General features: G+C 43.8%; 1 protein-coding gene across 1 annotated transcript in view; it reads right to left on the reverse strand.

The window, feature by feature from the left end:
• Positions 1-18,358, reverse strand: part of MCEE (methylmalonyl-CoA epimerase) — a 26,095-nt gene continuing 7,737 nt past the window's right edge. The window contains exons 2-3 of the mRNA XM_002718291.5: positions 15,955-16,292; positions 1-428 (exon numbers count right to left, since the gene is read on the reverse strand). Of these exons, the coding sequence (XP_002718337.1) occupies positions 276-428; positions 15,955-16,292 (491 nt within the window). The 3' untranslated portion in view covers positions 1-275. The remainder of the gene's footprint in view (positions 429-15,954; positions 16,293-18,358) is intronic.

Below are 18,358 nucleotides of genomic sequence, written 5' to 3' on the forward strand. Positions count from 1 at the left end.
TTTTAGGACAGAAATAATTTATTTGTATGAATATGATTTCAACAATTTTCCCCAAGTACTTAATAAAGATTTCTACAAATCTAAATTAACACATATACTTATTAATCCAAGAAATACCCATGTAATGTATATGTATTTTAACCCTTCTGTAATTAAGCTTTTCTTTTGAACTTTCAAGTGATGGGAACAGTGAAGGATCAACACCACAGTCCATTCTGGCAGTGTCTAGTAAGGCTTTTTCCAGGTTAATGAACTTAGTTTCTTATACATATATATCAAGCTTGCTCTAGTTCCACAAGGACTCCACCACAGTCTTTAGGATGGAGGAAAATCACTGGTTTTCCATGTGCTCCTATTTTGGCCTCTTCACTTAGACTGCGGACCTTCTTCTTCTTCAAATCCACCACAGCTTCATTTATATTATCCACCTTGAGAAAAGAAACACAGAACACATTGGAGATCATAAATAAACCAGGTTGCAGTAGTACAAGACTCGAAGGAGCCCTGAGAGCTCAGGTAGGCTGTTTTCTCTGCCTTTGGGCAGGACTATTCTAAACAATCCCAAGAAATAAACCTAAAATTTTCAGAGAAGCAAAAGAAGCATCTACATTTTCCCAGGTAAGCAAATGCAATACTTAAGAATTCTCACCATGAGTAAATGTTTCTCTTATAACTTAAATCATGTATACTATATTTCATAATAGTTTCTTCTGGTAGTTTCGCTAAATGATTTGGGGTAAACTTTTTCCTTCAGGGCTTTGGACTTCTCATCTGAGTTCTATTACATATATGGACTATGATTAAAATCAGAGAACAGATAAAAAGCTGTTAGCATGATTTATGGCACAAGGTACTCCACAAATCAGAGGGTTGCCCTGATACCCAAGCCTCCCCCTGCCGAAAACTGGTTATTACTTCTGAGATTAAAACTTGATACACATGAAAATCACCACTAAACCAACATCAAAATGCTACTCTCCATTCTAAAAATATCTGAACTTTTACAATTTCAAAACTGTCTTCTAAAATATTTTTGTTTTCTATTTGCTGACAGCCTAGAAAAGGAGCAAATGTGTCTCTTCAGGGAATTAGCCTCCTCTACCTGGAAAGATACCCCTATGGAGTAAGAACCCAGTAATGGATAAAAAGGTATGATATGTGTGTCCGCCTTCCTAGGCAGTCATAAATCATTATAGATTTTAAAGATCTGATAGCATTCCAAATGTAAAGAACAGAGAATAATGTAACGCCCCTGGACCCACCATACTATGTTAATATTTATTCCACTTATTTCCAAAGAGCCAAGGATTATATAATGGATTCCAAAACTGATCAAACAACTACTGACGATACTAAATGTTAATATAAACTATGATTTATTCATGTGGTATATATTCTACTTGTATTCCTCACATTTCTTTTTAAGCCTCATGAGTACATCACAGTCATGCTGAGATTCTGACTCTAGCTCAGGCCATGCTGCTGCCACTGTAGCTGGCCTGTTCTCATTATTTTCAAAACACAGCATACAACACAAGCAGGGCATGGGAGCAACCTCACTAGTGCGTTTATCCTAATGTTGCATATTGTTGGCCTTACTTTTAGTATTTATTTATTTTAAAGAGTATTTATTTGAAAGGCAGTTACAGAGAGGCAGAGACACAGGGATAGAGAGAGAGAGGTCTTCCATCCACTGGTTCACTCCCCAGATGGCCACAACAGCAGGAGCTGTGCCGATCCAAGATCCAAAGCCAGGAGACAGGAGCTTCTTCCGGGTCTCCTATGCGGGTGCAGGGGCCTAGGTACTTGGGCCATCCTCCACTGCTTTCCCAAGCCATAGCAGAGAGCTGGACTGGAAGTGGAGTCGCCGGGACTCAACCCAGCACCCATGTGGGATGCCAGCACTGCAGGTAGCAGCTTTTACCCGCTATGCCACAGCGCTGACCCTTATTTTTAGTATTTATTACAAATTCCTATCAATATTCTAGAGCTCTGCTTGCTTTTCAGGCGAGATGAAGCAGTGTTTAATGAAGAACTAATCTTCCTAACCACTAAGACAAAGTCCCTCTGAGTGCTCTGTCCAGTGTTCTGAGACACAGATTTTCCCACTATGGCAAGAAATATTCCCAGCTCTGTGAGGACGACTCCTGCTCATCTTTCCAAGGGCTTCTGTTCCAGCCTCAGGCAGCTTCTGAGCACACACACTCTACTCAGATGAAGGCATGGAAGCCGCAGACCTCTGGGCCGCACTCTGGGCAGCTCTCTCCTTTCCAACCCTTTCCCCGAGTGAACCCTACTCAGACTCCCGACACCACCTCAACTCAGGCAGACTGCTCAGCTCCACTTGGACTCCCTGTTCCTGCACCGCAGCCTGGAAACTCACCAGCCAGGAAGCTAGGACACTGGTGTTCATCTCTGGTTCCCCTCTCTCAGATTTCAATGCTCTGTTGTCCAGTGCCAGGGAACCACTGTTTCAAGTTTTGTCTATAGTGTTTGTTTGAGGAGGGGGATACATCGATCTGCTTTTCCACCTGGATAGGAATTAGAATTTTATAGGGTCCGGCACTGTGGCACAGGGGGTTAACTGCAGTGCAAGCATCCCACGTGGGCACTGGTTTGTGTCCCGTCTGCTCCATTTCCGATCCAGCTCCCTCCTAACATGCCTGGGAAAGCAGCAGAAGATGGTCCATGTGTTTGGGCCCCTGCACCCACATGGGAGACCTAGATGAAGTTCCTGGCTCCTGGCTTTGGCCTGGCCCAGCGCTGGCCCTTGGGGCCATGTTGGGAGTGAACCAGCGGATGAAGATATTGCTCTCTATCGCTGTCTCTCTGTAACTCTATCAAAACAAATAAATAAATCTTAAAAAAATAATTTTAAATTGATAAGTTTGTCAGCACTCAAAAATGCCATTATAAACTATGGTATTCTATAATTTCCATGTCTTTATTTTCTCTGATGTTTTAAAATTTTTTCATCTTTGGTTTTTAGCTTGACTACAATGAGCTTAGGTGTGGTTTTACTTGTTGTGGGTTGACTGCTTACATTAGATTGACAATGTCCTTGTCAACTATTTCTACTGCTTCTATTCTATTTTCTCTTTCTTCCTTTTCTATGTCTCAAGCTGTTCCCTGCTAAGATTTTTTTAAGACTTATTTATTTATTTGAAAGACAGAGTTACAGACAGAGAAGAGGACAGAGAGCTCTTCCATCCACTGGTTCACTCCCCAAATGGTCGCAACAGCCAGAGCTGGGCTGATCCAAAGCCAAGAGCCAGGAGCTTCACTGGGGTCTCCCACATGGTGCAGCGGCCCAAGAACTTGGGCCATCTTCCACTGCTTTCCCAGGCCATCAGCAGGGAGCTGGACTGGAAGTGGAGTAGCCAGGACTCAAACCAGCGCCTATATGGAATGTTGGTGCCCCAGAGAGAGGCTTAACATACTATGCCACAGCACCCTCTGCGGTTTTTGACAATGTACTGAATCTCTCTTTTACTCCTCCATATTTCTTACCTCTTGATTTTGGACTTTCAGTGTCCAGAACTATGAGAAAATAAATTTCTGTTGCTTTAATTTTATTACAGCAGCCATAGAAAACTGCTACAACTGCTATGTATGCATACTGAAATTGAGGAATTTAAGTAAATGGTTGGTGAATAGCTTTTCTCTGTTGGAAAGGGAAGCTATAGATAAGCAAGGGAAAAGGCTAGGGTGGTACATGTGGAATGGGATTGGATTTCAAAACATAAAGATGGGCCCGCACCACGGCTCAACAGGCTAATCCTCCACCTGTGGCGCCGGCACCCCAGGTTTTAGTCCTGGTTGGGGCACTGGATTTGGTCCCGGTTGCTCCTCTTCCAGGCCAGCTCTCTGCTGTGGCCAGGGAGTGCAGTGGAGGATGGCCCAAGTGCTTGGGCCCTGCACCCACATGGGAGACCAGAAGAAGCACCTGGCTCTTGGCTTCGGATCAGCGCAGTGCGCTGGCCGCAGGAGCCATTGCGGGGTGAACCAATGGAAAAAGACCTTCTCTCTGTCTCTCTCTCTTTCACTGTCTAACTCTGTCAAAATAAATAAATAAATAAATAAATAAAGATGAACTCAGGGGGCCAGCACTGTGGCACAGTGGGTTAATGCCCTGGCCTGAAGCACCGGCATCCCATATGGGTACCGGTTTGAGACCCGGCTGCTCCACTTCTGATCCAGCTCTCTGTTTTGGCCTGGGAAAGCAGTAGAAGATGGCCCATGTCCTTGGGCCCCTGCACCTACATGGGAGACCCGGAAGAAGCTCCTGGCTCCTGGCTTCCGATCGGCGCAGCTCCAGCCATTGTGGCCAATTGGGGAGTGAACCATCAGATGGAAGACCTTTCTCTCTTTCTCTCTCTCTATGTAACTCTAAATTACAAATAAATAAATAAATATTTTTAAAAAAGATGAACTCGGGAGTTTATGAGTAGAACATCTCATGAACTTTATGTAGTTACACACAGAAATTTTAGATATGTGTGTGTATACTGACCATTTCTATACACATTCATCTCCATATCTCCTTACTGTGTTAGCTCAGAGGGACCAGAAACTGTGACACGTCTCTAGCCATAAGCACACCAAGAACCTAGATCTTGGTTTCTAATATGATTCTTCAGTGTTAGGACCAGGGTTCCTTGAGAACTGATGGTTCTAGGAATAAGGCAGGGAATATAAACGTGGAGCACCTTGCTAAGAAAGTAAAAAAGCACTAAAAATAAACAAAGACACAAAACCAGAAGGGATACAAAAACCAAAGGGACCCAAAAGCCAACTAAAAGCTGGAACGATTTAAAGAACAAAATACAGTAGTATTAGATGATAACCCAAAGTATAAAACAAACACCCACAACTCCACACTGCATAAATCTCCATTCCTTAAGCCTAGGCCTCGCATAATGACTCTCTTCCAAAGAGCAAAGCATAGACAAGAAATAGAGATAAATGTACAGTGGAAACAACTGAGAACATGTCCTCAGCTAGGGGATGAAGTTAATACCAGCAGTATAGTCACGCTGACAGTATGCATCCTTGACATGCTGCATGAGAAAGGTACTTCACCTCTGTGGTCTTCTTCCTCTAAATCCATAACCCTAGTCTAATCATGAGAAAAGCATTAGACAATTCTCAAATGAAGGACAGGATAGAAGATAACTGCCCAATAATCCTAAAAGTGCCAAGGTCATCAACAACAGGGAGAGTCTGAGAAACTGTCACAGGCAGGAAGAGCCTAAGGAGACAGGATACCAGGGGCTGGCGCTGTGGTGCAGTGGGCTGGGCCTCCACCTGCTGCGCTAGCATCCATATGGGCACCGGTTCATGTCCCAGCTCTCTGCTTGTGTCCTGGGAAAGCAGTGGAAAATGGTCCAGGGGCTTGGGCTTTGTGGAAGATCCTCCTGGCTCCTGGCTTGGATCAGCTCAATGAACAGATGGAAGACCTTTCTCTCTCATTCTCTCTCTCTCTCTCTGTAACTCGACCTCTCAAATAAATAAATAAAATCTTAAAAAAAAAAAAAAAAGATAGAAAAAGATAGACAGGATACCCGAAAGTGATGTGATATCCTGGAAGGGCTCCTGGAACAGAAAAAGGACACTGGATAAAAATTAAGGGAACCTGGGGGGCCGGCACTGTGGCACAGCGGGTTGATGCCCTGGCCTAAAGTGCCCGCATCCCATATGGGTGCCAGTTTGAGTCCCGGCTGCTCCTCTTCCAATCCAGCTCTCTGCCATGGCCTGGGAAAGCAGTGGAAGATGGCCCAAGTCCTTGGGCCCCTGCACCCATGTGGGAGACCCGGAGGAAGCTCCTGGCTCCTGGCTTTGGATTGGTGTAGCTCCGACTGTTGCGGCCATCTGGAGTGAACCAGTGGATGGAAGACCTCTCTCTCTGTCTCTGCCTCTGTCTGTAACTCTTTCAAATAAACAAAATAAATCTTTAAAAAAATAAAATAAAATAAGGAACTCTGAATAAAGGACAGACTTTAGTTAATAATGTATCAATACTGGTTCATTAAATGTGCCATACTAATGAAGGTGCTGATAATTTTTTTAAGGTCTAAAGAGATTAACCACCATTTGTAATAAGTAGCCTTTGGATACTGATTAGAACAAACCAGCTGGGGCAGGCACTGTGACACACCAGGTTAGCTACCACTTGGGATGCCTGCTTTCCATACTGGAGTGCCACCTGGAGCCCCAGCTCCCCTGCTTCCAATCCAGCTTCCTGCCAATGCATCCGGAGGCAGCAGGTAACGGCTGAAGTACTTGGGCCCCTGCCGCGCACATGGGAGACTCTGATGGGGTTCTGGCTCTTGGCTTTGGCCTGGGCCAGCCCTAGCTGTTGGGTGCATTAGGGGATTTGGGGAGTGAATCAGTGGATGGAAGATGTATTTTCACTCCTCCCACCCAGCTCTGCCTTTCAAGTAGGTGGAAATAAACATTAAAAAAGCAAAAATAAATGAACTATAAAAAGACATTTGTAGGTCAATCTTAGAAACTTGATTTATGGACTGTATATAGATATGACCAAAAGATTTAAATTTAATTTTGGACAATATAATGTCATTGTGGTTATAGACACAAATTGAATAAGGGTAGAAAGATGTGAATTACTTTATAATGTTTTAACAAAGGAAAAAGACCAATGAAGTAAATATGGCAAGATCTTGAAGATGTTGAATCTGGGTAATGGCAATATGGGAATTCACTACATGTTTTTATTTTTCTACTTCTCCTATGTTTGAAAAATTTCATAATATACTCATAACTTTTTTCATAGCATCTTTTTGGTAACTTCTATTCTACATATGATCATGAATATTTTCATTTATAGCACATTCTATCCAAGCACAAACACCTCCAAGGCTGATGCTGGATTCTGGTTTTTAGTATCCTGCTTGTGCAAGATCTCGCAGTCTAAAAAACACCTGTAAACCAGAAACACTTCTGTGATTTATGTTAATTTTTAAATGCCTAATCGACATTGAACTAGTATTTGTTTCTGTTGCTATTTCTTTAACTTTGATTTTAAAGATCTTATACTATATTCATCTTTTTGTTAGTGTTGCTATAAAATTTACAGTTTTTTAAGAGTATTCCTAATGTTTTTTTGGTGGTAGTAAAAAGCATGAAATGAAAATGTCTTAATTTTCTGAACTGAAAGTAGATGCAATAGTTATAAGAAATGCAAAGCTATTTGATTTGGGAAATTAAGTCTGTCCCCATAAGTAATAAAAATAACACAGTCAATAATAACCCATAACAAAAAACAAAAGGATTTTTATGGTCTTTTAGAACTGGTTTTATGGTCCTTCAAACAATTACAGTCATGCATCATATAGCTCTGTACAACTTTAGGCTATGTGCTTTTTACTTCAACTTCTTACTAGCTTTTTTTCCCCCTAAAGATTTATTTATTTGAAATGACAGAATGACAGAGCAACAAGCTCTCTCTTTCTCTCTCTCTCTCTCACACACACACACACACACACACACACACACACACACATCTTTCACCTGCTGGTTCCCTCCCCAAATAGCCACAACAGCCAGATCTGGGCCAGGTTGAAGTGAGGAGCCATGAACTCCATCCAGGTCTCCCACATGGGTGCAGAGGTCTAAGCACTTGGGCCACCTTCTGCTGTGTTCCCAGGTGCGTTAGGAGGGATTGGAAGTGGAAAAGCTAGGACTCCACCTGACCCTCTGATAATGGGATGAGTGTGGCAGGTGGAGCTTAACCCCCTGTGCCATGATGCCAGCCCTGTTTTTTGTGGGGGATGAGGTGGGGAGAGGTGCTTTGTGTCTGGGAATTTATGTTGATTTCCTTCTGTCATTTGTGAATGAAGAGTGACAGTAGCCTAAATATAAAGGTAAATGCTTAGGTAAATTATATCCTCTGGAGTCCTCTGCTGCTCCCTCTGAAAATGCCAATGTAGTCTTGTTTGTTTGAAGGCAAAGCATTGGACTAAACAATATCTCTTAACCTTAAGGTGTTCAGTTCTCAAATTTTATGAACAAGAAATAATGTGCCACTTTTAATAGTGTATGTATTTTGAGTGAGTAAATAAGCATAGGTATTCTTTTCTATAAAATTGTAATGGTGTTCACTGGTATCAATAATAAATGAATTCAATCCTCGAAGTGGGGCAAATCCGTTGAAGTTGAAAAGTCTGAATTACATATTTATGTTTTAGTTGTCTCTTTCTCCAAAGCTAAAAACTAAGTGCATTACATTCACAAGCTTGTCATTTTGCACAGGGATCAGACGGTTCCAGGTATGAGTGCTCCTGAAGATGGTTTCAGAAGGGAACCTGTTACCTAGGCTCCCAATCTGCTCTCTAGGCCAGCAGTGACCCTGCGCAGTGCTTCCAAATTCTGGCCTCAGTTGAAGTCATCACCACTTGATAGTAAAACACAAAACAAACTGACAGAAAACCAGACGTATCTGATTGGACTCTTATTCCAAGAAAATTTCTCCTTTTACTTTTTTCTCTCCCTCTCCCTCTTTTTTTTTTTTTTTGGTAATAAAATGCCCTTTCTTTTACAAAATGATGTTAATATTAGATGATAGCTTTAAAATATGTCCTTATGGGGCCGGCACCATGGCGCAGTAGGTTAATCTTCCGCCTTTGGCACCGGTATCCCTATGGGCGCTGGTTCTAGTCCTGGCTGCTCCTCTTCCAGTCCGGCTCTCTGCTGTGGCCTGGGAAAGCAGTGGAGGATGGCCCAGATGACTGGGCGCCTGCACCCGCGTGGGAGACCCAGAAGCTCCTGGCTCCTAGCTTCAGATCGGCACAGATCCGGCCATTGCGGCCATTTGGGGAGTGAACCAACGGACAGAAGACCTTGCTCACTCGCGCTCGCTCTCTCTCTCTCTCCCCCCTTCTCACTGTCTATAACTCTACCTCTCAAATAAAATCTTTAAATAAAAATAAGTAAATAAATAAATATGTCCTTAGCAACACACAGAGTGAAAAACTTCACTAAATTGCTCTTTTTGGTGTCCTTTATTCTCTGGGAATTTTATCATTCTATGGAATCCTCACATCTGGTAACTGGTGATCTCTAGTGGAACTAAGGCAAAATGAGGAGGGAATTTTTAAAGAAAGAATTTTCTCCTGGGGCCAGCACTGTGGTGCAGCGGGTTAAAGCCCTGGCCTGAAGCGCCGGCATCCCATATGGGTGCCGGTTCTAGTCCCAGCTGCTCCTCTTCCCATCCAGCTCTCTGCTATGGCCTGGGAAAGCAATGGAGGATGGCCCAAGTCCTTGGACCCCTGCACCCACATGGGAGACCTGGAAGAAGCTCCTGGCTCCTGGCTTTGGATCAGCACAGCTCTGATCATTGTGGCCATCTGAGGAGTGAACCAGTGGATGGAAGACCTCTCTCTCTGTCTCTATCTCTCTCTTTAACTGTGTCTTTCAAGAGATAAAATAAATCTTAAAAAAAAAAAAAAAGAATTTTATCCCTCATTGATTGAAGAACAGACATTCCTCAGCATGCAGGACATAAGCCACCTCACTAATCTTTTACTTTCAATTTATGTAATTTTTCTTTCATAAGGAAAAATATGTGTGGTGGGAAACGATCTATAAGATACACAAAAACATAAACAGGGAAATAAATCACCTCATGTATAACCACTCAGAAAATAAAACTGTTAAAATTCCTGCATCTCTTTAAAAATATTTTTCTCATGCTTCTCCTCATGGGCCTGCCACAGTAAGGGTCACCTCTAAATCACATGCAATAACACCCTCACCACGGGGCTCCCGTCCCCGTGCCCCGTGCTGCGGCCTAACCCCCTGCACCACCCAGGCTGAGTCTTCGTCTGTAGCAGCTTCTGAGCAACATTTACTTCTCCCACTTCTGGAGGTGGCACGTGTAAGATGAGAGCACCAGAGAGCCAGTCTCCCGGATGGTACACTTCTCACTGCCAACTCACCCAGGGGAAGCGGGTCGCTAGCAGCTCTCTGAAGTAAGGGCACACTCCCTCCAGGAGGGCTCCACCCTCAGTACCCATTCACCTCCAATAGGCCCAGCCTCCTAACACCAGCGGAGATTATAATTTCAGTGTAAGAACTGGGGGTGAGGAGACACGTAAGTGTCCAATCCACTGCAGGCTGGCCTCCCTTCTGATGCCCTCCTCACTCTGACACCCCACGCCAGGGTGTCTTTCTGGGGTACAGGCTCCCACTCCATCCTTCTCAGACTCTTGACCACCCCTCGCCTGAGCACCCTACGAGATCTCCGGCTTTCCCATACAGGCGCCCCATTTCATGGATGCCCTCCTCACTCGTGTGAGCCCCAGTACCCTGCTTTGGGCCATGAAGCTCTCCCTACCAAGGTGGACGATTCTGTTCTGCCCTACCCAAAGTCTTCAGGAAGGGAAGAGAGGAAAAGGCGGCGGCACCATAATTACTTTTTTTTTTTTTTTTTTTTGACAGGCAGAGTGGACAGTGAGAGAGTGAGAGTGAGAGAGAGAGAGAAAGGTCTTCCTTTTCTGTTGGTTCATCCCACAATGGCCACTGCGGCCGGCGCACCACGCTGATCCGATGGCAGAAGCCAGGTGCTTCTCCTGGTCTCCCATGCGGGTGCAAGGCCCAAGCACTCGGGCCATCCTCCACTGCACTCCCAGGCCACAGCAGAGAGCTGGACTGGAAGAGGAGCAACCAGGACAGAACCGGCGCCCCGACCGGGACTAGAACCCAGGGTGCTGGTGCCGCAGGCAGAGGATTAGCCTATTGAGCCGCCCATAATTACTCTTATAACTGTTTATTTTCCTTTTCATTTTGGCAACTAGAAAGCAGTATTTGACAGAAGGACTAGGCACAATGATCTTACCTTTAGTTTTATCTTGCCCTGCATTTCCTCTTTGTTCTAACTTGCCCTATCGTTAAGTGCCCTTGCGATAGATAGCAGAAAGTTAATTATCCAATAGTTGGAATAAATATAAAAGCAGGGATGGCAATAAAAAACAAATGGTGGTGAACCATAGAGGTAGAGAAGAACCGAGAGCGTTATCAGAAGATACGTTTCTGAATGGTGTCCAAGTCCAAAACAATTGCTGTACAGGTGCCGCTTACCAACTTTCCACATTATCAAGTACAAATGTTTTAAGTCTCCTTGTTTTTAGAAAGGAGAGGCAGGTTGTCTGCTCTTGTCATGAATGCTGCAGGTCCCCACTACCAGCAGTATGAAAATAAGTCATTCTAGAATTTTTACCATCTCACACTTTTCCTTTTACTTAGGACATGTTAATGTGCTGATGGTTGTAGAACTTGTAAAACATAACCATGGGCTTTCTGCTACTCCTCCCATCAAGAACTGGGTAGGCATGTGGCCTAGGGTTAAGCCACTGGTTGGGATCCCTACATCCCACATCGGAATGCCTGTGATCTGGTCCTGGCTCTGTTCCTGATTCCAGCTTCCTGCTAAGGTACACCCTGGGAGGCTGCAGTTGTTGGCTCAAATAGATGAGTCCCTGCCACACACATGGGAGACTCCGATTGAATTCCTGGCTCCTTGGGCCAGTGTTGTGGTATAGAGGGTAAAAACCACCGCCTGCAACACCACCATCCCATATGGGTATTGGTTTGTGTCCTGGCTGCTCCACTTCCAATCCAGCTCCCTGCTAACAGTCTGGAAAAAGCAGCAGAAGATGGTCCAAGTGTTTGGGCCCCTGCCACCTTGTAAGAGATCCAGATGAAGCTCTTGGCTCCTGGCTTCAGCCTGGCTCAGCCTTGGCCATTGTGGCCATCTGCAGAGTGAACCAGTGGATGGAAGATCTCTCTGTCTCTCCTTTCTCTCTGTAATTCTGACTTATTTTTTTTTTTAAGATTTTATTTATTGGCCGGCACCGTGGCTCACTAGGCTAATCCTCCGCCTTGTGGCGCCGACACACTGGGTTCTAGTCCCAGTCGGGGCACTGGATTCTGTCCCGGTTGCCCCTCTTCCAGGCCAGCTCTCTGCTGTGGCCTGGGAGTGCAGTGGAGGATGGTCCAAGTGCTTGGGCCCTGCACCCCATGGGAGACCAGGAGAAGCACCTGGCTCCTGCCATCGGATCAGCGTGGTGTGCCGGCCGCAGCGAGCCGGCCACGGCGGCCACTGGAGGGTGAACCAATGGCAAAGGAAGACCTTTCTCTCTGTCTCTCTCTCACTGTCCACTCTGCCTGTCAAAAAAAAAAAAAAAAAAAGATTTTATTTATTTATTTGCGATATAGAATTACAGACAGCGAGAGGGAGAGACAGAGAGAAAGGTCTTCTTCCCGTTGGTTCACTCCACTCCCCAAATGGCTTCAATGGCCAGAACTGCATCAATCCAAAGCCAGGAGCCAGGTGCCTCTTCCCAGTCTCCACGTGGGTGCAGGGGGCCCCTTGGGCCATCTTCCACTGCTTTCCCAGGCCATAGCAGAGAGCTGGATTGGAAGATGAGCAGCCAGGACTAGAACCAGCGCCCATATGGGATGCCGGTGCCGTCTTTCAGAAAGTGTCATGCTGTCCTGGCAATGATAGTTTTAAAACATTAAGCGTAACACTTATAGACAAGGACTTTCACCTTTCCTTCCCTTTAATAATAGCCATGCCCGAGTCAAAGCAGGACACAGGACTGCTGGGCCAGGGACTACACTCCCCAGTCTCCCTTGCAGCCTTGTGACTAAGCCCAAGCCAATGCGATAGGAACAGAGCAATCTGTACAATGTCTGGATCCTCTCCGTCAAGGCACAGGGGGTATATTCTCTCCACCTTCCTTTCCCTTTGGCTGATAAAGGGTGACAGCTGCAACCCAGTAATTCATGTGCTATGGACAGCAGGGCTGCCCCATCAGTTGGGACAGTTCACTTTCAGACTAAGAACAGAAAAATAAATATCTACTTAAGCCACTTTGTTTTGCAGCGGTTAGTAATAATGGCGATGGGTGCCAGGCTAAAGGATCAACTAGCCACTTTTCATACCTCTTCTCATGACCTACCTTCATTTTATCCTCATCTACATTTGCATTTCCCTCTTTGGATCTTCACGTTTCAATTTGCTGATATGTCACTGAACTTCCACTATTCTTTACTTAACTGAACTTCTAACTCACAGAGCCAGCTTCCTTTGAAGGGCTCTCTTGATGTAGAACCCAGACAGTGCAGTGTGGGAGACAGAACAGTAGATTCAAAGGCAGGTGGTCTTGTTTCTCATCCTGGGAGCACTTAGACAAACCCTCAGGTCCACCAATACAGACCTGTAGCCAACAGAAGCCTTCTAAAAATGAAATAAATTCTAGGTGTTAGGCCTCGCTTAGTTTCCTGGTATAATACTTTACAGTTCTCCTGCCTCAGTTTTTTTTTTTAAATAAATATTTATTTATTTATTTGAAAGGTAGAGTAACGGGATTGGGGGGCAGAAAGAGACTCATCTTCCATGGCTCACTCCTCAAATGGCTGTAATGGCCAGGGCTGGGCCAGGCCAAAGCCAGGAGCCTGGAACTCCAGCCAGTCCCCCGACATGGGTGGCAGGGGCCCAAAATGATGTGCCATCTTCTGCTGCTTTCCCAGGCACGTTAGTAGAGAGCTGGATCGGAACTGGAACAACGAAGACCTGAATCAACACTCATATAGGATGCTGGTGTCACAGGCAGTGGTGTAACCCACTGCCAGCCCCTCTCACCTCAAACGTTAGGCTTAGCTAATACAATGAATGTAACAGACCTCTTGGTTAAGAGAGCAAACCTTGGAATCAGAACACACTGGTGTCGGAAGCCAGCCTTTCCACCTACATTAGTGTGACTGTCGACAAGTTAACTACACTCTGACTCAGTTTCCTCACCGGTCAGATCAGGTCAGTGGTGGCCTCACAAAGGTGGCTATGACAAGACACTGCAGCAAAAAATGATCTACATGAGCGATCTCTGTGAGTGAGATTCCCATGGAAAGAAGGGGCCATCAAAGAAGAAGTACCTTCTCCAAAGGGAGGAGAGAACTTCCACTTTGATTACGGCCTTGTCTAAATAACGTCGGAGTTTGTGGACTCAAGAGGCTCCCATAGCCTTGGCAAATCATGACAAGAGCCTCGGTGATCACTGACGTCATAAATAAGAGTATCAATTGTTAAATCAACAACAGGAGTCACTGTGCACTTGTTCCCCATGTAGGAGGATCTCTGTCCTTAATGTGTTGTACTATGAGAATTAAAGGTAAAACCAGTCTTCAAACAGGACTTTATACTTTGTGTGTCTGTGTGGGTGCAAACTATTGAAATCTTTACTTAGTATAGTGTTGATCTTCTGCATATAAAGATAGTTAAAAATGAATCTTAGTGAAGAATGGGATGGGAGAGAGATTAGGAGGTGGGATGGTTTGGGGTGGGATGGTGGGTATGGGAGGAAGAACTGCTATAATCCAAAAGTTGTACTTATGAGATTTACATTTATTAAGTAAAAGCTTTCTATTAAAAAAAAAAAAAAAAGGTGGCAATGAGAATTAAAGACAAGAATGCGAGTCAAGAATGCGAGTCAAGTACGTCCCGGGCTGCCAGGGGCCTCCCCCAGGGTTAGCTGCGATGGTAACTCTATGCTCTCTAGATGTTATTCTCTAGCTTTGCGGGGGAATTCTTCATGTTCATTACAACTCCAGTGCTGTGAGGCCTTCCCAGCTCCTCAGCCGCCAAGAGCAACCAACGTCTCTCTCATGTGTGCAGCTGAGAAGACACAGATACTAATTCTACTTATCACAGCATGCAGTACCCGCCTCTCCTCCCAGTGGAGCGGTCTCTGTGTCTTACTCACTGCTGATACTCAGCACACTCAGGACACACTGCAGATCCTCACAGGCGTTTGCAGTAATGAACTGAACACCTACTTGAATTCACTACAGAACCAACTTACCCTTCTCCTGATGAGGAACAAGTCCTAACTACTAATTATGTCATTGTTTCTGAAAGAGTTGTCCTATCAGATTAATTTAAATTGAAGCATAATTGGTATTGCTCATATTCTAAAAGGCAGTTATAGCCAACATGAACAACTACAGATAAATGTTCTCTAATGAGAATATTCTTGTCTAACATTTCTTTTTTTTTTTTTTTAGGAATTATTAGCAGCTGGGATTCAGAAGATCTTAATAATCATAGCAATTGAAAAATGCATTGCTTTTGTAATAAGGAACAAGTTATTAGAATTTTAAGGACAGAAAATAATTACAAGAATATTTGGCATGTGGATGGAAAAATTTTACTTTATACAGTCTTTCCACTTGCTTCTCCTAATTACCTTGTGATAGTGAAAGAACTTGTATTCCTATTACATCGGACTTCATACATGATAAACAAATCCAAGAGTAAAGACTCAATTTTTTTTTTTTTTTGACAGGCAGAGTGGACAGTGAGAGAGAGAGAGACAGAGAGAAAGGTCTTCCTTTGCTGTTGGTTCACCCTCCAATAGCCGCCGTGGCCAGCACGCTGTGGCCGGCGCACCACGCTGATCCAATGGCAGGAGCCAGGTACTTCTCCTGGTCTCCCGTGCGGGTGCAGGGCCCAAGCACTTGGGCCATCCTCCACTGCACTCCCTGGCCACAGCAGAGAGCTGGCCTAGAAGAGGGGCAACCAGGACAGAATCCGGTGTCCCGACCGGGACTAGAACCCGGTGTACCGGCGCCGCAAGGCGGAGGATTAGCCTGGTGAGCAGAGGCGCCGGCCTAGACTCAATGTTTTGGCCAACTTTGGTAGCCTTTATAGCAGTTTTTAAATCCTGACTTCAAGAAAATACATTGAAATCACTTTTTATAATCTGTTAGCAGGAAAGAGTTTTTCTATGGACCCATCTTTGAGTAGAATTAATATTATCTTTCCCCTTACAGAACTTAATAAAAATTTCTGATGACACTGATGCAGTCTTGAACAGTAACAGGCATTCTGTAAAAGACGTAAAACATGAAGCACTGCAAGAATAAAAATACCTCGATGCAGACGTGGTGCATTCCTCCAGCCTTGTTCTTCTGAAGAAAACCTGCGATTGGACTGTCGCTTCCCAGTGGATGAAGTAGTTCCATCTTGGTATTTCCCAGGTTGACGAAAACAACAGATACTCCATGTTCAGGAAGAGGGACCGGTTCACTGACCTGGGCCCCCAGAATGTTCTTATAGAAGGCCGTGGCCTTTTCTAAATCCGGTACTGCTATGGCCACATGATTGAGCCGACCCAGCTTCCAAACAGGATCTGCTACTTCACGTGAACACTGTGATGTGGAAATAGCTCTTACTATTGGAATCAGAGCTTGCAGTCTGGGGAAAAAATCTGAAAAATTGAACAGACACTTATCCTCCTTTTGAGAATTAATGTCCTTCCAAAAAAAATTTCAAAAACTAAACAAACAATACATGCAAAAATTCATTATTTATATGTCTATGCTTTTTGATTACTGAAAATAAGTCAGAGAGGATAAATGGAAAAACCTAGGTCAAAATTATTCACTCTGCTCTAGCCATTTAAATAACTGTCTGGAATTAAAAAGCTAATTCTGGGCCCAGTGCTGTGGCTCACATTCCACATGGGTGCCAGGTCAAGACCCAGTTGCTCCACTTCCAATCCAGCTCTCTGTTATGGCCTGGGAAAGCAGTGGAAGATGGCCCAAGTGCTTGGGCCCCTGCACCCGTGTGAGAGACCTGGAAGAAGCTACTGGCTCTGCCCAGATCCAGCCATTGCGGTCATTTGGGGAGTGAACCAGCAGATGAAAGACTTCTCCCTCTCTCTCTGCCTCTGCCTCTCTGTAACTCTGCCTTTCAAAGAAATAAATCAATCTTCTTTAAAAAAAAAAAAAAAAGCTAATTCTGAGCTTCAACTAGATTCAGGACAAAGAATGACATTTTCCATAAAAATATGTATTCACTGGTAGGTATAATGGATAGTGGTGCATTAAGAATTACTTGCTAATCTTTGCACTTCACAGAGGATAAGTTTGTAATAGTGAAACAACTTACTTCAATGATTAGAGCAAGCAAGCTCCTTCCTTATCTATACTCAGTTTTTTTTTTCTTCTATTCTATAATACGTTCATTAAAGGCTTAACCACACAATATTTTTTAATGTATATTTTATATCATAAATTATCATCTAAGGAAAATACCTAATTGGGAAAAAATAAAGCAAAAATCAAGAGAGTTCCAAACTGGAGCCAGTATTGTGGCATAATGGGTAAAGCTGCTGCCTACAAAGCCAGCATCCTATATGGGCACCAGTTTGAGTCCTGGCTGCTCCACTTCCAATCCAGTTCTCTGCTAATATGCCTGGGAAAGCAGTGGAAATGGCCCAAATCCTTGGGCCCCTGCACCCACATTGGAGACCCAGTGCACCCAAATAGGAGACCCAGAAGAAGCTCCTGGCTTCAGTCTGGCCCAGCCCTGGCCATTATGGCCATTTGGGGACTGAACCAATGGAGAGAAGATCTCTCTGTCTGGGCCTTTCTTTCTTCTCTGCCCCTCTCTCTAAAACTCTGCCTTTCAAAAAATTAAAATGAAGAAAGCCTATTTTATTCAGTAACTGAGAAGGCAGCAAAGGGTACTACTCTGCCCTTTCACATTCCCCCAAACACTGGGCTTTAAGAGCCATATTACCCCCAAGAATGAAAATATACTTGTATGACATCTAAGTACAATCTTGTGAAACCATACCACTTAATGAAACAGCAAAATGAAGATCATAACTGGTCATTAGCTCTTAACAAAAATCACAGAGCTTTAGCTAATAGGAATTATGTTTTAACAAGAATTAAAGTGGTACTATTTTGTTTTATTTAAGACCATAAACCTTAAAGTGGCAGGATATAAAATTAACACACAAAAATCAATAGCTTTTATATACACAGACAATGTCATGGCTGAGAAAGAACTTCTAAGATCAATCCCACTCACAATGGCTACAGAAAAACTTAAATGTCTTGGAATACATTTAACCAAGGAGGTAAAAGAACTCTATGGTGAAAATTATAAAACATTAACAAAAAATACAAGAAGAAACAAAAAAATGGAAAAATCTTCAATATTTGTGGATTTGAAGAATGAATATTATCAAAATGTCCATACTATGGAAAGCAATTTACTGATTCAATGTGATCTCAATCAAAATACCAAACAACATTCTTCTCAGATCTGGAAAAAATGATGCTAAAATTCATATGGAAACACAAGAGACCCCAAATAACTAAAGCAATTTTATACAACAAAGCCAGAGGCAATCACAATACCAGATCTCAAGACATACTACAGGCAGTTATAATCAAAACAACCTGGTACTAGCACAAAAAGAGACATGTAGACCAATAGGACGGAATAGAAACTGCAGAAATCAATCCCCGCATCTACAAA

The sequence above is a fragment of the Oryctolagus cuniculus genome, chromosome 12 (assembly GCF_964237555.1).
Source record: "Oryctolagus cuniculus chromosome 12, mOryCun1.1, whole genome shotgun sequence".
In the NCBI taxonomy this organism is placed as follows: domain Eukaryota; kingdom Metazoa; phylum Chordata; class Mammalia; order Lagomorpha; family Leporidae; genus Oryctolagus; species Oryctolagus cuniculus.